The sequence below is a fragment of the Nannobrachium achirus genome (assembly GCF_963921795.1).
Source record: "Nannobrachium achirus genome assembly, chromosome: 3".
In the NCBI taxonomy this organism is placed as follows: domain Eukaryota; kingdom Metazoa; phylum Chordata; class Actinopteri; order Myctophiformes; family Myctophidae; genus Nannobrachium; species Nannobrachium achirus.
The window spans coordinates 28,324,433-28,350,827 of record NC_137812.1 but is presented as its reverse complement, the minus strand read 5'-3'; the positions used below and the strand labels follow the sequence as shown (position 1 = coordinate 28,350,827).

General features: G+C 41.7%; 2 protein-coding genes across 2 annotated transcripts in view; both read right to left on the bottom strand.

Annotated features, from left to right (window-relative positions):
* hoga1 (4-hydroxy-2-oxoglutarate aldolase 1) overlaps nucleotides 1–24,637 on the bottom strand; it is a 28,840-nt gene extending 4,203 nt beyond the window's left edge. Inside the window, exons 1-6 of the mRNA XM_080722255.1 lie at nucleotides 24,338–24,637; nucleotides 22,631–22,759; nucleotides 19,234–19,361; nucleotides 18,517–18,651; nucleotides 5,511–5,607; nucleotides 1,687–1,820 (exon numbers count right to left, since the gene is read on the bottom strand). Of these exons, the coding sequence (XP_080578381.1) occupies nucleotides 1,687–1,820; nucleotides 5,511–5,607; nucleotides 18,517–18,651; nucleotides 19,234–19,361; nucleotides 22,631–22,759; nucleotides 24,338–24,575 (861 nt within the window). The 5' untranslated portion in view covers nucleotides 24,576–24,637. The remainder of the gene's footprint in view (nucleotides 1–1,686; nucleotides 1,821–5,510; nucleotides 5,608–18,516; nucleotides 18,652–19,233; nucleotides 19,362–22,630; nucleotides 22,760–24,337) is intronic.
* LOC308282154 (uncharacterized protein) overlaps nucleotides 1–26,395 on the bottom strand; it is a 313,805-nt gene that overhangs the window by 102,575 nt on the left and 184,835 nt on the right. The window lies entirely within an intron of this gene.

The window sequence follows — 26,395 nt, the reverse complement described above, 5'->3', positions numbered from 1 at the left end:
GAATGTGTGTGCAAAATTTCACAGGAATTGCATGCTGCGTTCCTCATTTGAGGCATTTTGTTCAAAACGAAGCGATCCTGCAAACTTTGAAAGCCAATGTTAGCCAATTAGGATGGAATATGAAATATCAGGCAGATCCGTCATGATCACTGATGACTATAGAGATGTGCGTGACTTTTGGATAAAATTTGAAGGAGTAATAGATTTTCTTCTTTTTACATAAGTTGGCCTCCTGGTGGCGCTATAAAAGGCAAATGTGAAAGATGCATGGCAAAGGTTTTTCCGTGGCCTTTAAGGGGGTGCGCATAAAAAGTTTTACACAGATCGGTGGAGTTATAAGTAAAAACATGAATCAGCCTGTTATAGCGCCACCATGAGGCTGATTTTAAAAGATTTAAGTGGCCTTTCTTCCTCGGCCTGGTAGGTATATGTGTGCACAATTTCACCAAAATTTCACGCTATTTCAAGCACAATTGCAAACGGACCAATCCTTGGAACTTTGGAAGCCAATCTTAGTCAATCAGAATGGAACATGGAAAATTGGATCAATCCATCTTTGGTACACGACACTGTCTACCGATTTGCATGATCTTGGGACAAAATAAGTAGGAGTACTGTAAAAAAAAATATTTTGCCAAAATCTGCCTCATAGTGGCGCTAGAACAGGCCCATGTGAGAAATGTGGGGCAGAGGTTCTGAATTGGCATCCAGGGAGTGTGTGTGCACAGTTTGGCAGTGACCGACCGGGCCAACAGTGCCGGAGATTAGCTGGTAATAGACGGAAGGACCAACCCAGTTGAAGACTAAGTTCTATTGTGTCCGGGTAGCTCAGTCGGTAGAGCCTCGCCGTTTGACCACAAGGTTCGATCCCGGCCACCGCCAACTCAGTGCATGAGTACCTCGGCTTGGGTGTGGCAAGTTGTGAACTACTGTAAGTACTGGGAGCTGATTGCACAGTAGGTGTCGCACTCCTAGCAATCCATCTCCCAGAGCTCTAGTGCATTGTAACGGGGATAGACTCCCGCGCTCTCGGCCGATATCGACAATAAGTCTCTCCAACCTACATACTTACTTATTAACATACTCTACCATACGGATTGGACAACATAACATTTTATAAACATACTCTACCATACGGATTGGACAACATAATATTGTATTAACTCACTGAGTGATATTTTGACCCCCCTTCTAATGTTCCAAACTGCCAGCATTTTGTTTACCTTTAACGTGGGCGCGTGCGTGCACGATCGCGTTCGCTCTACGATCATGCCGTGGTAAGCAACAAAAAATGTTCCAATCGTGATTGTGTCTGAATTCACGCTGCATGTTGCCTGAATGCACGCTGCACAAGGAAGTGAATGCGTTCGGAGACAGGATACAGGGGGTTCCGCCCCCTGTTTCCGGTCTTGGAACATTCATATCCGGTTTCAACGGGTAGTCCGGACTCTAGCTGGAAGAAATAATGGCGGATTGGTGATCATATTTTAATTGTTTTATATCGATTAAAGCATATTGACAGCTCGTCATACTCCTCATAGGCATAACGGACGATCTTATATAGCTCACCATACGCAGTCAATGAGTTTAGTTAACATACTCTACCATATGGATTGGACAACATAACAGGGTATTAACATACTCTACCATACGGATTGGACAACATTCTATTCACAGAGTACTCACGGCGGCGTTAGGCTCAATGAGTCGCTGCTGCAGCGTTCTGGCCTCCTCCCAGCGGCCGGACACACACAGACGCTCCAGTTCACACACCTCTCTGCCCAGCACGTTGGCCAGCGCACACACACCACCCACTGCACCTGTAGACATACAAGAACTACAGGTTAGCACGCACGCACACACACACACACCACCCACTGCACCTGTACAGATACAAGAACTACAGGTTAGCCAGCACACACACACACACACACACACACACACACACACACACACACACACACACACACACACACACACACACACACACACACACACACACACACACACACACACACACACACACACACACACACACACACACACACCCAAAGACCACTGCACCTGTAGATCATGGATTAAATCAAAAATAAATTCATAGAAAAACATTTGTTAATCAAATCTGTAATTTGTGAAACAGGGTGAAGGGAGCCCACCACACACTGGTGCTGTGTTTCATAAACAATTAGCACAACGTGTAGAATGATGATGTTCTGGCAGCCATACAGTACATATACTTTTGATACTTCTGTGCGACACTGTAGTATGATCAAGGCATTAAAAACAAGTTAAAATATGGGTTTCTGCCCGACAACAACAATATACTGTAAGTAAAAAAATGTGTGTACTGTATATCCGATCGTTTGGAGAGAAAACAACGTGAGCGTTTCCTCTCACAGTAGGATGACATTGTCTGGTGAGAGAAAATGATGACTGCAGATACATAACACTTCCCCCACTGGCCTCCGTCCGCGCAGTTTGCCAGCACAGCAAACCAGTGGCGACTGATGATCGTTTGAAAAATGCTATGCGATTCCACAAGGGCATCTTGGCCTGTACTCTGCACACAGATCAAATGGCTGCCAGGCAGCTTTGGCTCGGGCCGGAGCCCACATTAACTTTAGCGATGGACAGTCTAAAGAGAGAGCTCCTCCTCCTCTACTCTTGCCTCATCTCCAGTGACAGCTCTGAAGTTCCTTGGTTTTGAAATTGGAAGTTCTTCTGAGTGACAGGTAGACCCCCCCCCCCCCCCCCACTCCTTGGGGGATATAGGGGGAGTTCTGAGATTGCACACCCTGGGACATCAAAGCCTGATCAAACGCACTCGCATCGCATGCACACATGTACTGCGCACGCCAACTTCACACCGACATCTTGAACATGTTAATATCAGTCGTTCAGTGTGGGGCGTTGTTGCTACTCAACCTTTATGCAGATCACCTCGATGCAGTAGCTGTGTCAGTCACTTAGCCCTCCCCTGCACGCACGCACACACGTGCACACACACATACACACAACTCTCATATTCCATGTCATGGAAACGAGAACACACCAGGGAGCAGAGATCAGAGAGAGCTCTGCGTGCGTGCGTGTATGTAAAAGCACGGACGCGTATATGCGTGCCGTGCACATGATGTGAGACAGGAGAGGCCGTGTCTTTGACAGGGCTGTGAGGCACAGAACATGACTCATTAAGCCATTTAGAACGGGTACGCATTATTTTATACTTTAACCATTGAAAAATAGCAGATATAAAAGCTCACAGCGCGGCACCGAGTGCCGCGCTGCGAGCTTGTAGATCTGCTATTTTTGAAAAATCGTGAAATTGACCCGATTCTATAAGTGTCTTTTGAATCCTTCTACGTTTAAAAAAAAAAACCTATGTTTCTATGTCAGTGGTTCTCAAACTTTTTCATGTGAAGGACCCCCAAAATGATATGTATTTGGCGATGGACCCCGATCTCAAAATATTCAGTTCCAGGGACCCCCCAGAAGGGAAATGTGAGTTACAAACGTTCACTTTAAAAATAAATATATTCAAAGATCTGCACATTTTCACGACTTTTTCAAAAATAGCAGATCTACAAGCTTGCAGCGCGCTGTGATCTTGTATATCTGCTATTTTTCAATAGTTAAAGTATTCAATAACTCTAGGCCTAAATGGATTAAGTTCCTGAGCATCGTATCGATGCCTATCCCCAAAAGTGTTATCTAACCCGTGCTTATGGTGTAACCGTACGTGGCTGACATAGCAAGCAGGCACTTATGAGGAGGAACCCATATCATATCACATCGCGCTCGAAATCTCATGCTTGTGTTCCGCTGCAACGGAGCGGCGCGCGTTGTGCAATTCTCACGCAATGTTTCATCTTCTTCACCACATCAAATATTCATAATAATAATACTAATAGTAATCATACGGTCCGCACTCCTTTACGGTATGTGGTACATCATGTGATACATGTGATATCTGCATTTAACCCATCCTAAGTATCAGGAGCAGCTGTGGGCGCTATGGGGGCATCGCCTCAGGGAGCAGTTAAGGGGTTAAGTGCCTTGCTAAGGGACGCCTCCGGCGCGTGGACCGGGGGCCAGGATGCGAACCGGGGACCTTCTGTTTCCCCAGACGGCCTCTTTAAACCACTCACACTGGGTTGGTAAGCGAGGCAGAATCTCTGAGGTGTTCGAAAAATCTACTTCAGAGACTTTGAACTTAACATACAGTACAGTACGTGATCCAATATTCTAATCTACATTATGGCACAGTTATTTAGAGGGCGGATTGATTTGAAAAAAATCTAGCTGGTACATCAAACATCAAACTATTACTTCGGTTTTGCCTCATTCAAATAATCTTTTTGCTTATGCAATTCACCAATGAGTATAATCTAATAGATCTAATACACCCAACTAATTTAATTCGGTGGACTGAAGATCATCGTTTTATTTGATGGCCTTTCTGCACTGGTATTTATTTGTCTTTGGACCCTCACAAATATCGACAACATCAAAAGGCCAAGTGATGAAATAACAGGCCTAACTACTGTTAGTGCCTTTTTATTTTTGTTTATTTCGTTGCTGAGTTAGGTCAGCAGACGAAGTGACGAGAGTGTGATGAAAAAAACAGGGTGAAATCTGCCAATCTCAATGGGCACTGACGGGTAATAGTCAGGGAAAGTTAGCAGAATATCTGTCAAATCTGGGAATAAATTCCTTACCAAACAATTTCTTCACCAATGTGTTCGTAAAGGTGTCTAGTAACATATCTAACAAAGATTAAAATTCAACATCCCTAGCAAAATGTTTGAAAGCTAGGGTAATTCTACTATACACTGTACTATAAGGGAAGAAATCACTCCCAAAAATATGCTTTAAGTGGGATGTGAGCGGTCTAACTAGGTGTTTTTAATTGTTCTGAATCCATTGCAAGCATTTGTTTTGCACGAAAAACATTCCTTCGGCCAAAAATGGACCCCATACACCTTGTGAAAAGTGATGACTCATCACTAAACCATCGTTCTTTTGCATCTGATTTTGGCCCAATGAATGTTTTTCGTGCAAAACAAATGCTTGCAATGGATTCAGAATAATTAAAAACACCTAGTTAGACCACTAACATGCTACTTAAAGCATATTTTTGGGAGTGATTTTTTCCATTATAGTATAGTGTATAAGTGAATGAGACCCAGAATTACTATAGCTGTCAAATATTTTGCTAGGGATGTTGAATTTCAATCTTTGTTAGATATGTTACTAGACACCTTTACGAACACATTGGTGAAGAAATTGTTTGGTAAGGAATTTATTCCCAGGGTTTTATTAAAATTCCCTAACTATAACGCACAAACAAAACAAAAAAAAGTATCCTTTGAAAACGGTTGGGAGTATACCGTGAGTCATAGTCAATGTGCTAAAGGCGCACTAACCTTTGATCTTTAACTTTGACAATGTGAGTTCAACCTTCATCCCAGTGTGTGGATTCCTCTATATCCAAGAGGTTTCTTTCTTACCGACACAATAGGCAGCCATGAGGAACCCCGCTGAGCCAGCCAGAACCTGGAAATCCTGCGCTTTGGTTTTGTGTATAATCAGGCCGATCCGTGTGATCTGAGGAATGGGTAAAACACAGAGAAACAAAGAGAGAGAGAGGGAGAAATGTAAGACAAAAGAAAAAAAACGTTTCATCTTACTCAAATGTTTGTTCGCTTCATCCTCGTCACTCCTCCCTGCTGTCAGGGCTAATATTTTACTCTCTGGGGGAGGCTGTCACCGAGGCTTAATTCATACGTTGACGCATATACCCCGTTGACGTGTCTTTTTCACTTGAAAATACTTCATACTATTTTTGTCAAGCATATGTGTGCATGCCTCAAAGCGTGAATTCTGCTTTAAGAGTAAAAGAGAACTTAGAAACCAAATAACTGAACCAACAACAGTCCCAAATTCACATGAGTCTGGGGTTTCAGTATAGGCGATCTTCTACTCTGCATCCTAAATGGAGGAGGGGAGAGTCAGGGAGAGAGTGAGCTGTGTGGAGAGAGAGAGAGAGAGAGAGAGAGAGGAGAGAGAGAGAGGAGCCCCCAGAGAGAAGTGAGAAGAGGCAACTTCAAAAAGAAAAGCGAAAGGAGGATGGGGAGAGCTCATGAAAAATTCATTCCCCTCACTATTTTGTTTGCCTTTCGCATTCTCTTTTGTCAATCTGGATATGAAGCGCTATATCCAAATAAACCTGAAATGTTGAAATGTTCAAAGGGAATGTAAGATAATTCCCTTTTCCCTGAACCAAACCCCCCCTCCCTCTCCCCCTCTCCCCCTCCCCACTTTTCCTTAGCTGCGGAGATGACATTCCGTGGGGAGCGACTCTCAGTTTCACCGTCCATCACTGTTACTTATGGGAGGATTTATTTTTAACCACCTGGCGTCAGTCAATCCACCGATCAGTCATTTCACAAAACACACAGGGCCTGTAATTGATCAATCACTCAGGCAGCTGGGTTATAATAAGAGCTCCCGCTGGTCTCTGCTCCTAATATACTGTATGTATTATCACCGCTGTCAGGTGAAAACCTTGTACTGCATGTCCAAAACTGGTACTTTTCAGAAAATAGAACCTCTGTTCCAATGCAGCAAAGAAAGCTCCCGATGAATGAGCCAAGGAATGTTGTGTATTATACATGTTAATGTATTGTACCTTTTAACATTTTCATTAATGTGTTTTCGACCCAATGCAATTGTGTCAATAAAGTAACTAACTTACTAGTTATTAGAGTGTCAATATTTAGACTTATTGCGATGCGATGCATTGTGAGCTCGTTGATCTGATATTCTTGCTGATTTTGTGCAACACTGTATGATGAGCAGGACATTGATTTATATGGAGATACAAGGTTTCTGCCCGACAGCGATGATACCGGTATACTATATTTGTCACCTGTGCAAAAACAGAGTGGCACGCACTGCCGTCCACCCAGGTGGCGAACTACCCAGGTGGTGGACAACTCATTACTTACTGTATAACTGTGGTCGTTTAGCATTAATTACAGTTTTCCACTATGATTTTGAAGCCAAGTTCAGAACACTGACATTTCACAACATTTTTCAAAACCCTGGATACGCTCTTCACAGATTCACTTCGCAGATCTTCAAAAATTCCATATTTTCCAAAGCTCAAGACTTTCTTCAACTGTTTGGATACAATAAACCCAAAACCCAGAGATCATCAGCAAACAGTAGCTTGTTCATTTTGATTGGAAAGTAATGGGTAATTGTGTTTTGGGGTTTTAAACTTGGGCATTTCTAGATCATTTTGGATCACAAATGAAGGGCAGTATAAAGAAAGATTATTGAAATTGGTACATTTGGTCCCCCTCCAGATCTTTCACGTCTGGAGGAGCAAGTCTGTAGTTCAAACTCTGACTGGGGAGGGGTTGCAGGTTTTTGCTTTAGCCCAGGGGTCTTCAACGTTTTCAGTCCAAGGACCCCTTAGCTGAGAGAGAGATGAAGCAGGGACCCCCTCTAAATATTGTATAAAACTTTGCAGATTAAAAATGTTCATAGATTTCTTAGACAACTTAGACTTGTTTGACAGCACTGTAATGTTGGAGTAGGCCTAATGTGTATTTTCAGACATTTAACCACTTGAACTGTCAAATACTCAGTCTGCTCTTCTTTTCCGTCAACACACCTCTTTTCCAAAAATAGCCAATCTACAAGCTGCGAGGCGTTGTAAGCTTGTAGATCTGCTATTTTTGGCTAATGCTCCACTCAGAATAAGGATGCTAGGGTACAAATGGTTAATGTGAAAAACATGATCATATCACACAAAGATTTGGCACACCCCCCGTGTAGTATCTCTGAGGACCCCCTAGGGGTCCCGGACCCCCTGTTGAAGACCCCTGCTTTAGCCCCAGAGACCACTCGAATAATGTTTCCAGAAAGAAAAACAAGAATATAAGCCTCCCCTCCCTCCGGTGCCAACCAACGGCCAGCTGAGTCTTTGAGCGAGTCCCACATGGTTTCCCACAAGAGGAGCAATCTTACAGTATTGACCTTATTTATTTCTGTATTCATTTTTGCACAATGTGGACTTGCTGTTGTTCAGTTGAATGGATGATACTGACCATGAATTGATTGATGACATCAAAATGTTTAGCGGGCACGGTCGATCCACCATTTTAAATACAAGGAAGCAGGCCTGGAATTTCAGCATTTTAGGGGCAAGGCCACTTGACCTTGGTGTTGACCATTTTTTGAGGGCACAAAGGCCAAATGCCAGGGCAGGAAGGCCATCAAATAAAACACGATTTAATCTGCAGTGAAATAGATAAATGATGGTATTTACAATCTGATCCATGCTCAGCCCTGCACCAATCGAAGTCACTGATTGTTTAAAGAAGGGGGAGTTAAGATTTCAGCATCTCAACAAAAGACACTGGTGTCTACATGACAAGAAAGAGACACTGGTGTCTACTGTCTACATATTGATCAGAAAGAGACAGAGGAGAAAGTGGTACAGTCAGATGGGGCATTAAGGCCACTGTGGCCTCAGGTCATGCCATTGGTTTGAGGGGCACAAGGCCAAACTGAGGGGCAACGGCGGCCATGGCCTTCATGGCCTCCATGAAATTCCTGCCCTGCAAGGAAGTAAACTAAAGAAATGGCAATGAAACATTACAATTATGAACTACATGCAGTAGATATTAGTGTGTATTTGTGTGTGTGTGTGTGTGTGTGTGTGTGTCAAGGTAGTCAATTGCTTTATTAGTCATTCATTTTTCTGTCTGCAAGCAGCATTAGAAATTATGTTTCTCCCAGTGTGAGACAGCAATAATTCATAAAAGAATGAAAGAAGTACAGTATGTAACATTAGAAGTACTGTATACAGTATAACATTAGTCCTAATGTTGCAGTTTTGTGGAAACTTAATCCATGTTTACATCATAAAATGTATACAGATGAACCGCCATTATTTGATTCCATGTGCCACTCTTCGGCATTATCGACCCGTAAAAGTTCCATTTAGACCCATGGTGGTCCCCGGGCCCAACATTGAGAACCAGTGATTTATATGATTACAAATAGCCAGCATAAAAGTGCAATTTCCAGAAACGATAGGGATTACCCTCTAGCTGTGCATTTTAATGAGATGAAACATGACATATCCTCCCTCTGGTTTTGTGGCTTTGAGAAGGTCTCGCTAACATTCAAGAGGCGGAGAACGTGACCAGGGGCGTCACAAGGGGGGGAAAAGTGGGACTGAGTTACTAGGGCCCAAAAGTATTCTATACTATCCTTTAGCTATTGAAAAATAGCAGATATACAAGCTCACAGCGCTGCAAGCTTGTAGATCTGCTATTTTTGAAAAGTCGTGAAAATGTGTGCATATCTTTGAATATTTTTAAGCAAACATTTGTAACTCAAATTTTGCTTCCGGGGGGTCCCTGGAACTACATATTTTGAGATGGGGGTCCGTGGCCAAATACATATCATTTTGGGGGTCCTTCAAATGAAAAGGTTTGAGCACCACTGACATAGAAACATACAGTAGGTTTTTCAAAAGAACTTGCACAATCTTTTTACGATTTTTCAAAAATAGCAGATCTACAAGCTCGCAGTGAGCTTGTATATCTGCTATTTTTCTATAGTTGAAGCACAAAATAATGCGTTCTCAGTCTAAATGGCTTAAACCCCGTCCCCCTATGAAGAACATTCATGGGGGGCCCGCAGTGATTCCTTGTACCCAGGGCCCAGAATTGGTTGAGAGTTGAGACACCCCTGCTTACAGTACTATTGAAGAGAAGGGAAGCTTATTGGATATTTACTTAGCAAACCGTATCTCCTAAGGGCCTTAATGAGGAATTATTACCCCAGTGTAATGTAATAATATTTTCATGGCTTTTCATTTTAGAGTCCTTTTCAAAATCAGCAGTGATGCATATTCATGTATTTGGCTCATTATATTCTATTGTACTATTCCACTATGTTCTTTTTATTATTTTATTCTCCTTCTTGTTATATTAGTAGTAATAGTATATCGTCTCTGTCGGGTGGAAACCTCATGTCCAAATCTGTTACTTTTCAGGATTCAAATTCAAAAATAACAAATCGAGGAGCTCAGAAACACGTCGCTTCGCACAGTTTCATGCTTGCACATCTGCTATTTTTGGTTCTTTAATTAGCGTGACGCTGTAGTATGAATGATGAACTAGGGTGTTAATCTACGAAAAATAAATAATATGGAGATAATAGTTTTATGCCTGAAAGCAACATTACAATATAGTGTACAGCAGTGATACTCAAACTCAGGCCCACGGGCCACTTCCGGCCCATGGCACAATTTTGACTGGCCCACCAATCAATTAATGAATCATAAAAAAAACAAAAAAAACAATTACATCACTATTACATGAATAATCATCCAGGAAGGGATGCACTCATTCAGAGCAGCAGCATACGTGCAAGTTGAGCATCAGCAAGCGCCGAAAAGTTGATGGCAAGAACCGTCACTTTACGTCTTACTATTATTTACACCTTTTTAGATTATTATTATTATTTTTAGATGTGGTTTGCTGTTATTATATTGTTTTTTGATATACGACTGCATTGTCTGAAGGGATGCCAAACAAAAACAAATTTTACTCTTATGTACCTGTACAAAGACAAAGACGTAACAATAAAGTACAACCTTGAACCTTGAACCCAAAATGGACGGATGCTTTAGCTTTCATTTTACCATCTCGTGCAAATGCAATACCACTATGTTTAATTTACCAGAAAACAGTGTCAGTTGTTAAGATCAAGCATGTCCTTTTTTTATTATTTGATGCCCGTGTTATTGCGCTTCCATGTGGCATAACTGAATGAATGTTTGTTCTTTTGATTATGAACTATACCTTAAATGCACAGTATTTACTGCTATTGATACACAACCCACCAGAACATAATTTTTAGATTTACACTTGAATGCTGGGGAACATCGGTTTATTTTTTATCATGTTTACTGTGAGATTGCTGATCCACCATTTACATTGGTTAAAAAAGTATTTTTTGATGTTTTCTGATATTATCTGCATCAATTACAGCTATATTTATGAATGATTCCAGATCACCTGGATGGGTAGTCTCCTTCTAATTGTTAATTGACCATTATGGTTCCAATTGATTCTCCTGGCTCTTTAAATGCACACACACAAAGTAATGTAACTAGAAAATCGCGGCGCTACGCGCCACTCCTATCTAGCCCCCCTCGCCTCGTTGTTAACGCGAAAAGCTCTGTGAATGAGACATCTAGACAGGCGAGGAGCAGCCTCGACAAACACACACAATATTTTTAAACTTGTAGCTGGATTACTATAGGATCCATGAAAAAGCTAAAAGTAATCCATGTGTGTGGACTGGATAGTCAACATTTGTCAAGAAAATACAAAAAATTAAAAAGGAAAGAAAAGAAAAAGCAACTTTAATAAAACTTGCAATTCAAATACTTTTAAACAGCCCTATAAGAATACCCCAAAAGGAGTGGGATTTAAAGAAAAAAGCTTCTCTCTAAATACAGACAACAATAATGTTAATATTTAAATAATATTCAAATAAAACAAGTCAAGCATTCTTTAATTATTTCAGCATCAGAGAATGGCTTCTTGTGCTTATCCAAAACTGTGAACTCTGTGTGACCCATGTAACCAGCCAATCAGCACATCCTTGTCATGGAAATGACAGCGCACTGCGCAAGGCAGTTCTCTCTCTCTCTCTCTCTCTCTCTCTCTCTCTCTCTGTGTCTCGCTCTCTCTCTCTCTCTCGCTGTCTCTTGCTCTCTCTCGCTGTCGCGCATGCGCATTCGTTTCGGGTCGTCGGTCGAATGCACTTTTCTGTCAGTTCCAAAATGTATATAGAGATGGTATCATAATCATCATTATCATTTCAATGTTTCATTGCCTTTATTCTACTTGCCTTGTATGCAAAATGGTGGATCGACTGCGCAACAAAACACAGATTTTGTCATATTTTGGCCATATCAGTCAGATCGATGAATTTATGGTCAGATTAACCATTCAGTTGAACAACAGCAAGTCCACATTGTGCAAAATGAATACAGAAATGAATAACATCAATACTGTCATGATTGCTCCTCTTGTTGAGGGAAACCACGTGGGACCAGGGGTGTCGCCCCAGATTCTGGGCCCTGGGTACAAGGATTCACTGCGGGCCCCCCATGAATGTTCTTCATAGGGGGAGGGGGTTTAATCCATTTAGACTGGGCACACATTATTTTGTGCTTTAACTATTGAAAAATAACAGATATACAAGCTCACAGCTGCAAGCTTGTAGATCTGCTATTTTTGAAAAATCGTCTTTGTATATTTCAAATATTTCTATGTCAGTGGTGCTCAAACCTTTTCATGTGATATGTATTTGGCCACTGACCCCCATCTCAAAATATTTAGTTCCAGGGACCCTCCCAGAAGCAAAAATATTCAAAGATTTGCACACAATTTCACAACCTTTTCAAAAATAGCAGATCTGCAAGCTCGCAGCGCAGCACTCGGTGCCACGCTGTGAGCTTGTGTATCTATCTATGTATCTATGTATATAAAATAATTAAGGCCCCTCCACCTTGGGCCCTAGTAACTCAGTCCCACTTTTCCCCCCCTTGTGTCGCCCCTGCACTCACTCAAAGACACAGCTGAGGGTTCCCACATGCTTTGAGGATCACTGAACCCACTGTAGTCTATTTTCTGCCACACTGACGACGTCTAAATTTGTACTTGGAAAAATAAAGTGGTTCATCTAAGGAAAATGTTATGTTTTTGCATCTTTATCTGGGACTCACTGTTGTTTTTTTTTATGCTTAAAGCTTTGTACCCTGTTTGTGTTTCTCCCATGTGACAAATGCCTCGTGTTTTTGCTGACTGGTTTTCCTTTTTTCACTGCACACCAAGGGCCCTGTCTTGCGCGGCACCTAATCTTATTAGGCAATTTCCTTTTGTTAAAAAAAAAAAAGAAGAAAAAAAAACAAAAAAAAACAAACAACAACATTGTAACCCGTTTAGACCTGAGGCCGATTATAAAAATGCCTTCTAAATCCTCCTAAAAGTTTTTCTTAAAAACTTTTCATGATTGAAATTCAATAATAGCAAAAGGTAGGGAGGGGAGTGCGTGTTGTTGTTATACCAACCTTATCCTGCCTAACCCAGAGGAGGTTTGCTAACGTTTGGTGAACACGAAACCATAATCACTCATTAAAACAAGAAGCCTAGTAGTAGAGTCATCCAGTCCCTGCTGCACGACACAAAAATCTTCAGGTACCGACCAGTGGTAAAAGTAACTAGGTACTGATACAGAGATCTCCAAATATGGGCATATCAGTCAGATTGGCGGTGTGACGTACTGTAGATGCGAGGGCCGTGTAGTGACCCCGAATCTCTAGTTTAATTATCAAAATAACAACACAGGGGCATTTGAATCCATGTATGTGCATTTGAGAGGGAACCCTGAGGTTTTGTTGGGTCTGACATTGGGTGGGTCTAGTGCAATGGTTGAGAGAGACTAGATGTTTGACCAGGACCCAAACTAGTGAAAAAAAGCAGATCTACAAGCTCACAACGCGACACTTTGCGCCGCCTTGTGAGCTTGCCGATCGTCTATTTTCAATTTATGGGATTTATTTGCTTTGTCTTTGATTTGTTCATGAAATTACTGAAACAAATCTTTGAATTTAGTTTTTAATTCATTAAAAAAAATCTTTTTTGGAAATGTTTATTGAAAATGTTTCAAATAATAAAAATTAAAAACAAAATGCTGGAAACCAAACATTAATGGACCAAGACATTTTTTTCCGTGACCCACAAATGGGTCCCAACCCAGTGTTTGGGAAACAGTGGTCTGGTGCATGTTGAAGCTAAAATCTCCATATATGTGCATTTGGTCTGACATCAGTGCATGTTGATCTCCATTCAGTGTGCATTTGGTCTGACATCAGTGCATGTTGATCTCCATTCAGTATATGTGCATTTGGTCTGACATCAGTGCATGTTGATCTCCATTCAGTATATGTGCATTTGCTGGGGGAACCTTCCTCAAGGGCCGTGGTCCACCGACCGACCTAGTAGGGCCTACGGACCCACCCACCCATTAGTCAAAAGACGAGGGTACAAGTTGTTGTACCCTGCCCCTTTTTTCAGCTTTTTTCGAATTAATTGTTGCATGCAAAAAAAAATGTTTAGTGTCATGATTCCTCACAAGCCGAGTGGCTTTGTCAGAGGCTTAAAAGACGTTTAAATAAATACTTTATGAAATGTCTATGGGTGAAATTAATGAGGAATATGCTTCCGGGTACAGACTACAGAGTGAGGACGGGCGGGGCTTAAACTGCGATGCCCTATAGGATGACTGCCATGGAACTCCATATTTGGAGTTGGACTGACATCATAGTGACGACACAAGCGTCAAATCAGCTGGCTTAAAAGCTTTATCGTCTACAAGAGGAATCATTCCAGAAGAGATACATAGACTTACTATTCTATTGTTAATCTTGCTGTAACCTTTACTGTATTGTAAGGTCACACATCTTTATTTAAATTCTTGGCCAATTACATCCCATGTATTGCAGCAGCTTTTACAATGAACTGCTGCTCTCGACAATGAGCAAGCAGCACAGAGACACAGAAGAACCAAGAGCTACAAATAATCAAACATTCACCAAGACTTTATCTCAGTTTGCGGTGAAGAGGCGTAAGCTGACACGAAAGAAGAAGAAGCTGACTTGCACAGGAATGAAAGGTCACATCTGTAAACATTGTGACAGGGGTTTCCACTGTATACAATGTGCAAAGAGTTTCAGTCAGTTAAGTAATCTGAAGACACACCAGCGTACCCATACCGGAGTAAAACCTTTCCACTGTAAACATTGTGGCAAGAGTTTCAGTCAGTTAAGTAACCTGAAGACACACCTGCGTACCCATACCGGAGCAAAACCTTTCCACTGTACACAATGTGACAAGAGTTTCACTGTGTTAGATAGCCTGAGGATACACCAGCGTATCCACACTGGAGAAAGACCTTTCCATTGTAAACAATGTGACAAGAGATTCAATCAGTTGGGTGACCTGAAGATGCACCAGCGTATCCACACTGGAGTGAGACCTTTCCACTGTACACAATGTGGCAAGAGTTTCAATGCGTCAGGTGCCCTGAAGACACACCAGCGTATCCACACCGGAGAAAAACCTTTTCACTGCAAACAATGTGGCAAGAGTTTCAATGTGTTGGGAAACCTGAAGAAACATCAGCAGCGTATCCACACTCCAGACAGAGGATGCTGAAATCATTTGAAGAAACATGGTATGGAACACTACCAGACAGCCCAGATGAAACATGGTCTGAAACACTACCAGACAGCCCAGATGAAACATGGTCTGAAACACTACCAGACAGCCCAGATGAAACATGGTCTGAAACACTACCAGACAGCCCAGATGAAAGACCACGAGGTGCTCAGTGGAGAGCTTATCTCTGCCAGAGAATATGGCATCATCAATAAGACATCAGTCTCGACCAAATATGTAGCCGTGTGGAACAGCTGGAATGGATCTGGAATAATGTTTGCACCCATGTTTTTTTTGTACCTGTTCACTGGTTTGGACAACCTTAAAAATTAAAGCTCCAAACAGCCCAGAACAAACTGATTAGGGTCGTGCTTGGTCTTCATTCTCGGGCCAACCTCACCGCTTATCACTACATAAGTGTAGGGTGGCTTACAGTAGCTGACTGAGTACAGCATCTTGCAATGGGCCTGGTGTACAAGATACACTACACCTCCAAGATACCCATGTACCTGACAACCTACTTCCAGAATGTCAAGGATGTCCACTATCACAACACCAGAGGTAGCTCCACTAATCATGTTCAACCCTGATTTAACACTATAAAAGGCACCAATTCGTTCTCCAGCTATACCACCAACACGTGGAACGCCCTCCTGCAGGCCTTAAAGGAGTGCAACAGCATCCTTCAAAATTAGTCTGAAAAGTCACCTTCAGACGTCTGCTACACTAGTGACTTGTAAATAGACTAATCCCCCATCTGTTGTTTTTATTGACCTGTTTTTTATTATTATTTATTTTCTGCTTTTTTAATTAGTGTGGTTGCCCAACAGGGCAACACATTATAGTCCTGGGGAAACTTTATTTATTACTAGGGTAACTTTTCCGCTGCCATTGGAAATGGCAGGAATAGGGAATCAATAGGGAAACTTTTCCGCTGCCATTGGAAATGGCAGGGATAGGGAATCAATAGGGAATCAATAGGGATTCAATGGGAGTGGGAATCAGTAGGGAATCAATGAGAGTGGGAATCAATAGGGAATCAATTGGTCGAGCTTCACATGACAGTTAGCTTACTGTAGAATATAGTCAGCAACCACACTCGCAATTTCCAGTTGCATCTTTCTAGTTAACTAGCTCTTACCCGTTCAAAGATATGAGCTCCGAAATGATGTGCAGTGTGTGGGTTATGGGATGTGCACTGTGCACACAGTATATGAGGGATGGAAAGTAACTTTAACTGGTGCTTGCATGATAATATGTAGGAGCATCAATGTAAGAAATACCCGTTTCGTTTAATGGCTACAGAGATACTGTGTTCCCCCCCTCCCCGCCCGCCCGCCCACCCGCCTGCACACACACCCGCCTGCCTGCACACACACACACACACACACACACACACACACACACACACACACACACACACACACACACACACACACACACACACACACACACACACACACACACACACACACACACACAGAGCTGGTTAAACATGTTGCCTCATGCTAGATGCAGAATAGATATGCCTCATGCTAGATGCAGAATAGATAGTAGATACACCATAAAAATGCTAATATACAGCATATGATTTGTGAAAGTGACAAACGGGCTTCACAGTTATGTCAGGTGTGTTCATATGCTAATGGTGATGCGATTTCAGATCAATTGCTCCAGCCACTGAGGAGAAACGCTGTTTCAGACAGACAGACAGACACTCACTCAGACATTCGGAAAATTATATGTTTGATGTTATCCTATGCAAAGTACTCTGTTCTATCCGTCTGTCTTTCAATGTTATATGAGATACACAAAGTGGTTCATGTGTAAATAACCGTAAAGCTTACTAGGATCTCCTTTTAGTTGACCTTGTACCAGTGATTTGTGCTGGCATGAAACAACTTTTTTCTATTGCAAACTGCTAATAAACTCTTCAATCAATCAATCAATCAATCAATCAATCAATCCACTCAAATCTCCATATGTGCATTTGGTATGCTGCTTGCTTGCTCTCTTACAGTGCGGACGCGTCGCTGCTTACTCTCGCTTATGCTCACCTATGCTTACATTCTTCTGCTGATATCCATGTTTTATTTTCTTTGAGAAACTACGAGTGGATCCTGGATACTTATAAACTTCTGGGACTGTTTTTGCAGTATTTCAATATACTATTTTCAATATACAAGATGTCCCCTACCATTTCAACAGGGGATTATCAAAAACCGCTTCAGAAGATTGCAGTGTTGGAAACGGAAATATTCCAATTAAAGAATTCCAATTTAAGAGCAGAGGACTGGATAAGCCACATGCCTGGAATATTTTTGGTGCAAAGCCAAAGGAGATGAAAGAACAAATAACAGGCAGCCCCAAAGTTACCAATGTGAGTGACTGGCCTGCGCTACCACCCCGACACAGTTGACCCCTCTTCAGTGGTCAACTGCTAAAGGGAGAAATGCTGCCAAAAGGAGAAATGCAGTCAAACCGCTGCTTAACAGATTCAAGCCGCTGTTGGAGGACCCCAGATCTCTCTCTGATGACAGAGACAGAGACTGGTTAACAAGGCAAATAGAGGACCCCAGCGTATTGAAACAATGCATAATGACTAGCCTGTAGCTTGATTCTGTTCTTTAAAAACATATATACTTTACAAAAGTTTACATAAACCTGTTTATCTGTATTCTGAATTATTGTGTGTTAGTGATAGCCATACTGTAATTATGGCACAAGGCTATTCCTGAGAATAGCCAAAAAACAGTTATGTACAGGTCAATTATTGGAACAGTCAAGGCCGTGCCCCCCCCCCCCCCCTGAAGTTGCACATGGCAGATATGACACATAACGTAAATATACTGACACAGTGACAACTTTATACTTACAAAGGAACATTAGTGGAAATAGCCGATCTACAAGCTCATAAGATCTGCTATTTCCACTATTTTTGAAAAATATATGAACATTTTTCAACATGTAAACGATTATGACAAAATAATTGCGATTATGTCAAATAATTGCGATTATGTCAAATAATTGCCATTATGTCAAATAATTGCCATTATGTCAAATAATTGCCATTAGACTATTATATAATAATTGTGACAGGCCTAGCGATGATATCGCCGCCCCGCTACCTCCATGTCACTGTACTGTGGTTTGGAAAGAAGGCAGTGGTTGTGTGTTGTTGGGGTTCTCTTACGTCTCCTCCGCTGTCCTTGAGTCCCAGGATGTTGGGGTGCTGGGCCAGGTGCACCACAGCGTCCACTGGCAGCTCCAGGCCCGTGTTGGCAGGCACGCTGTACAGAACCACCGGCACCGGGCTGCTGTCTGCCACCTGCAGCACAGCCGTGGCGGAAAAAAGTACTCACATCAATACTGCAATGTAGAAACACTCTTATTACAAGTAAAAGTCCGGAATTCAAAATGTACTTGGGTAAAAGTATGAAAGTGTTGGAATCAAAATGTACTTAACCTATTTAGGCCTACAGTATGTCAGATTTTAATAAAGCCTTAAAGACCTAAGTTCGATTTGAAAATTACCCACAGTTTTTCTGGAAAACGTATTACTCAGCCTCTGTAGCAGTTAGAAACGAAATTCCAAAACTATTTGAAAGCTTACACCTTTGGCTTTCATAGAAAAACTTAAAATATCTTTTCAAAAATTACTGTACTACATACTGTACATACTGTAATACACAAAAATGTGTTCCCGGCCTGAGGGGGTCATACACTTTAATGTGTACCCATCCAGAAAGGGTTTTAAGAGTACCAAAAGTACCTCCCACCAGGGACTTTACATCTGCGCCACACAAGCCGTGTGTGTGTGTGTGTGTGTGTGTGTGTGTGTGTGTGTGTGTGTGTGTGTGTGTGTGCGTGTGCGGATGCGTGCGCATGCTCGTGCGCGTAAGAAGCCGACCTTAGTGAAGTGTTGGATCAGAGCCTGGCTGTCCATCTTGCCCTTATAGAAGCACGGCGTCACAACGAGGACAGCGTCTGCCCCGGCTCCCGCCATCTGTTCAGTCATGAGGACCGTGGCTCTGGTGGCTGCACAGCACAGGGGGAAGGGAACCAACACACACATCAATACCTTGATATGAACCCTTTTCATATCAAGGTCCATTATTTATACGGCATTTGAGCCATGGACCACCATTTGATGACCCTCTAGTCTCAGACCCAAGAATATTTTGTTATCGTTGGATAAGATTCAATGCTGTATTGATGTGGTATAGGAGAGACAACAGGCAAACATTGATCGAAATGTAGACTTGTTGTAAATTAAAGGTGATACACCATGCATTTAAAAAGTATTTATGTCATATTGTTTATGTCCCAAAAACGTTTTTCAAAAGGTTTGAGGCTAAATTACCACTCCTGAAAAGAGAGCCTCTCTCATTTTTGAATGGCTCTCAGAGCATATCAGCTGCAGTACCACCTTTGGCCTGAACTGCGCCACCCCCCCCAAAATCCTTTTGAAAAAAAAAATTTTTTTTTTAAAAAGATTTTTTTTTGAAAAAAAAAATGTTTTTGATTTTTTTTTTTTTTGTGATGACGTCACAATCGGCAGATGACGTCACAATCGGCAGCAAATCTGGACAGCCTGTTTTGAGAACCCGTGGGATACTTTTAACCTTCGCCTTCTCAAAACCAGAGAAAGACACAACGGTCAGAAATGGGACTTTGTGAGGATAGAAGGTGCTAGTGGGACCCCAAAAAAAGGTTTTAAAATAGGAAAAGTGAATTTTCATGGTGTATCACCTTTAACTCATTGCATGCCAGGCCCGATAGTCCCGAGATTATTTCAATGTCTTTCCCTGCCAGGCCCGATAGTCCCGAGAATTTCCGCCATTTTGAAGAAAAAAAAAAAAAAAAATTCAAAAAAGATTTTTTTTCAAAAAAAAATTGACCCCAAAAAATGTAGTAGGCATTATAGAAATCACGAAATTGCATGTTTAACCCCCATAGCAACCCCATCTATCAAACATGGCAGCCATCTTTGTTTACATTTTAGGAAAACATAATGGCTTCTATCTCATGAATGCCTGAACGGATTTCCATTCGGATTTTTTTGTTTGAAAGCTGTGAGCAATGTGGACACACGTGGTGCATTATCTAGGCATGGGTGTGCATGATCCGTGCACTATGAATTACATGGAAGTCTATGGAGACTGGATCGAGGCATGGTAGAGTACGAAGGTATTGTTAAATGGCGGGGAATGTGTTAAGTAATGCAGATTTAATGATAATTTAACTATTGAGAGCATGAAATGAAACCAAATGGACCCCTATTTGGTTTAATTTTACACTCAAGAGTTAAAGATCTTACCAACTCTCCATCAATTAGCTGTGGATCACCTGGAACCCCCTCAAGGACCACTGGTGGTCCCCGGACCACTGTTTGAGAACCACTGCTTTAAGGCATTATTATGACCGGAGGTCGATTCTACATAATGTCTTCAAAGCTTTTACAAAGAATCAGATATAAAAGCTTGAGGTGCGGCATGAAGTGACGCACTGTGAGCTTGTACGTCTGCCATTTTTGAATATCCTACGCAAAAATCTAAAATGACAGATGCTTTTCGTACTATGTTGCGCGGCAGTGTCACACATTCAAAAAGAGAAAATGTATTTCATTGCTGTCGGGGCAGAAACTAAACCTCTTATCTTCCATTCTCTGTGTACATTTGTGTTTTTTTTCCGTAAATGAAAGCCCCTACTTGATCATACTGTAACTACAATGTCACACAAAAGTAGATCCACAAGCTCGAAACGTGTCGTGCCTTTCGAACTTGCGGATCTGCTACTTAAGCCATTTATTCATTTGAATCCGGAAAAGTAACAATTTTGGACATATGGAGGTCTCCACCCGACAGACGATTTTCAGGTCGGGCAAGATTAAATACCATTTGTTTACCTCTCTAACAGCTGCGGTGGAGAAAATAGACCACCAAAGCGACATTAGAAAACACATGGGAAGAAAAGTGTAACCGAGTTAAGATTGGGCAAAATTGTTGGTATGTTATTAACTAACGTGACAAATACGTTTACCTTCCTCCTGGCTTCCTTTATTATAACAATTTGTTGTGCACAAACGGTTCAAGCGTTGGGGGTGAAAACATTTGTGTTAGTGGATATTTTCCATTATCCTTCATCTCTCCTAATGTGATACATTGTAATTTGCATAAAATTACTTGGATATAAACATAGCTATTTTAAGTCGCCCCGGATAAGTCTCAGCCATATGTCAAAATGTATAAAGCTACACTTCCTTATTTCCACATGGGAATACCGCCATGTGGAAAAACCCTAGTTCAAAGCCATCATTTTTATTACCTTTTTTCTTTTTCTTTTTTCGCACTCTCTCGCTGTTTTCTTTTACCCACCCTTAATAACATCTCTTGGACCTTTCTCCTTCAGTTTTTCGTCACTACATAGTAAAATCCTCAGTGTTAATTTGCAAATGGTTTTCAATGGGCATGGAGTGGTTCCTTGCAGATATACGTGAATGGCAAGAAACCACTCCATTCCCATTGAAAAGCATTGGCAGAATCCACCCTCATAGGTAGAATTAAACTTCTGTGTGACATTAATTACCCTTATGGTCCATTTGAAAATGCATACATAAAATGTGTGTGGTCAATAGAATAAACTGATATTTCCTTGCAGAAGAAAAATAGTTTTCACAGTTCATATAATGGGTTTGATTGGTGAAGTCAATTGACCACTTAAGCCCTATTTTCAAATATATTTATTTATTTGTGTCAAAAACGATTTGGGAAATGCACAAACCGGGGAAAACACACGCGTGCGTGCACACACATACACACACGTTACATATTTGTATTTGATCCGCTATTTTCGATGCATGACACCAGCACGCAACTAGGTACAAATCAGTCATAACTCCAACACCAACCCCAACCCTTATAAACCTAACCTCTTAGGCCCTTATTTATTGTTTTGTCACTTCGTCACTCAGTCTGGCCATGATTCAGTTCGTATTTCTGAACGTCACTTGTGACGTAGGCAACGTTGTTGCTGATTGGATGTTGTTAAACGAATCAGAGTAGGGTTAGAGTAGCTACGTCATCAGCCAGCCAATACACACTGGTGTATTTGTCGCGCCCCGCACCACAGGCCAATCGGAAGCCGCGGATATGTTCCAGACGCTTTCTATGTCCTACCTCCCCTTGGAGATAGGAAGCTTTCCAGACTGAGTAGCGAAGTGATAAAACAAATCCACGAAGCGTAGCAGAAGTGTGTCCTCTCAAATTCTACCACACACACACACACACACACACACACACACTTACATTCACAGCCAGATCCAGCCATAACCAGTTTGTCACCGGGCAAAGACTGCCTGACCCGCCGGACCACCTCCACCCTCTCCCCCTCACACAGATAGGGGTACTCTCCATTGGAGCCTTGCACCACCAGCCCTGAAACACACACACACACACACACACACACACACACACACACACGTTTGTATACTATATTGGTGAGGACATCAACATTTTAGCATGAAAAGTTTATGAATGGTACTTTTAGACATTTTTTTTTTTTCCTATAATTTTTATCCCACGATTTTGCAACCCATTTTTTCACCCAGTGCCAATTGCCTATGTAATCCTGGGCTCTGCTCTCCCTCTGCCGCGCCTGGGGAGACAACGGACTGACCTCATGCTTACTTCATGCATGGGTAGTCCAAGTTGTTTCTTTTCACCTGACAGGGGGGATTTCCCCGGGATGGACATAGCGCGCGGAAGGAACACGTTATTCCAACCAGTTGCTTTCCCCTCCATCAGGCGCCCCGGCTGGCCAGGGGGAGGCATTATTGAGACCAGGATTACTGCATGTTTTTGTGAGGGTATCAACCCTAGGAGACACGGGGAGAACATGCAAACTCCACACAGAAAGGCCCTATCGCCGACCCCACCTAGGGTGCGGGCGCTGATGACGCGGAGGGAGAAACACGCCCCCAGCACCCACAGCGTCCCCCGGCGGGAGTCGAACCCAGGACCTTCTAGCTTTGAGGCGAAGCTCTAACCACTGCGCCACCGTGCCCCCTAGACATTTTTAACTGTAGGCTCACAATGCTTGTGAGCTTGTAGATCGGCTATTTTCCTGTACACAACACTGAGCAACAACTAATAAAAATGATATTATATAATATCCAATTTACAAATATATTTGTGTGCATAATTATTTACATTGTTAGGATTTTCTTGAAATGTTCTTACCAGTATATAGGGTAGCCCACAAAATGTGGTTCATGTGTCCAAATGTAATATGAAGCACAGTATTGCTGACAGATAGATTACAATCATATGATCATATGATCTGAAAATATATATGATATAGGTCTATGATTTTGCATAATATGATGCATCATATGATGCAAAATGCATCATCATTCATGCTGAAATACTAAAATATCTCAAAACACAGATTGAACACAAAAAATAACTCAGGATTGTGTTGATCTTGTCCCAAACAACAATAAAATAAGATCTGGTTGGTTGTCCCAGAGGTGAACTGGGCCTTTAAGTGGTGGACAGCACCGGTCCTGAAACAGATATAATCCACCAGCACCGGTCCTGAAACAGATATAATCCACCAGAGGGCGACATAAACCAGGCGCACACTGACACGCTGGTGAAGGGAATTTTGGATTCTATTCATTTTGCAGAATGAAGGTCTGACTCTGAACTTTGGCCTCCTGGGGCCCTAAGCAAACTCACTGCAAGATGCATTGCCTCAGAAAACCGAGGTATTCTCCTTCCAGATTCAAGGGAATCAGGATGACAATTCTTTATGAAAATCCCCATAACTGAAACTGAGTGTAGCCTACTACAAATGGAACCAAATCTAATTTCTGGGTGCATGTGATGTAACCACCTAGCGTCCCCGAACCACACTTTGAGAACCTCTGATTTAAAGCCCAAAGGTCCAATAAATGTGACATGTTCCCATATTTAAGCATAGCCTACAACTTTGTCCGTGCTGTTGTTTACCTCTAAACGGTATCTGAGCATATTTCTTCAGGTTTTCTTCGAGTTTTTCATAGTCCACGTCTTCTTTAGCGGTGAACGGAGTGGCGATGGGCGGATAGATCCCTCCGATGTCCAGTGTGTGAGCCGCCGTGTTCAGGGTTCTGGTCCGTGTCCAGGTCAACACGGAGTGCCCAGACCGAACACCACCACCTTTGCACAGTGGACCCAAACCTCGCACAAATCCTCGGACTCCAAACATTCTGCACAGATAGACCACCTGTTTGCTACCCAGTCTCTCTCAGTCAGTGCACAATTCACAAAGCTACTCTACAACTGAAGCCCTCTGCCAGTTAATGACTAACTCCCTCCTCACTAAATATTGACAAAATGTAATTTGATGAACTTTGAAATTGCCCCAAACTCGGAGAACCTGGTCTAACCGGGTCTAACCCCTGCAGGCTAGGCTACACACATAGCAACTTTACCACAGCAGCAGTTTTAGACTCTAGACTAGAGGCGTTTTAATAAATTGTCACCCCCATATAGTCTATGAGATACTGCACATAAACATAGACTGCACGTACGACGTACCATAACTTCACTATAACTAATATGACAAAACAAGTACAACATTTTACTTGAAAGTCAACGCGTTTTGCAGTTGGGTTACATGCAAAGCGCCATGATTGTAGTTTATTTATGGATTAGAGCTCCACCCCCAAGACGCCTCCTGGACTCATCATCCTGACTGAGTAATGAGTAGGCCTGGCCTACTGTACTACTTAACTTAAATACTTTTTGTTGGTATATGTATAGGCCAGGCTAGGCCTACTTATAGCTTATTTGTATTCATGTATTCATTAACCTAAACCCCATTTCAACTACCTATTATTTTAACATTTCTGGAAAATATTTTATTTGGGGGTAAAGGTGCCCTAGTATTTCTGTGTACAGAAATGCACTGACTACTTTATTTTTTTATAAAGTAGGTCTATGTTTAAAAGTAGAAGGTATGCCTAAAAATCTGACTTATATGAGTAAAAAAAAAAAGCTCAACCTCAATTGAAACAAGTCATAGGCTTTTTTGGATGTATCCTTTTAGTTGACCTTGTACCAGTGAACTTTACTGTCATGAAACTGTACCTTTTTCCTACGCAAACTTCTAATAAAGTGTTCAATCAATCAACCAACCAACCAACCAATCAATCAATCAATCAATCAATCAATCAATCAATCAATCAATCAATCAATCAATCAATCAATCAATCAATCAGACTGAACAACTTACAATTAGTTGATAAATATTTGAGTAGGCTAGCTCTATACTTTAATGAACTGAAGTATGGGGTTGAATATAGCCTATGTCCATTGGATGACGGATGTGTTATAGCGTAGGACTGTCTCTCTAAACTGAACATGGCTAATGACTGCATGACTTTCATGTCCAAGTTCAGTCATTTCATTTGGCCAGCAGTCTTTTGGAGTTCTGTCGAATAATGAGTAAAACTGTTACTAAAACATAGACATTTTTGATAACGACTGTTTAGATTTTGTATAGAAGCATTGATTCGTGATAACATGTGCTGCTTTATAATCTGGTGACTGGTTAAAAGGTAGGTAATCTATTTGTTGTATGCTAAAGTTTAGGCAAGGTTCAGTCCTGCTGCATAGTTGCATGAATTTGAGTCCATGATTTGCCTATACAATACTGCTCCCAAGTGGACAAACACTGAACTACAGGCCAGTCTCTGCTTTAGGCAGAATGACATGTATGGGCATGCATGGACAATTGCATTAGCCTACACAAAGTCTACTGAAATTATTATAGTTAATAGGCCTATATCAGCTTAAGCAATTCATGTTTTATTTTGTATAACTGAAGATATGGCCAAAAGATAATAACGTGTAGCCTATCGGAATGATTCTCTAATCTCTGCGGAACTACGTTTTTTTCACCACATTATCATTGGATTTAATTGGCTGCTGAGGTTACAACAGACGAGCCCCTGTGACCAAAACTCGCAAAGGGGAGTTTTACCATCGACGAAAAAGGTCTCTAGCTACTAGCTAGAAGATTTA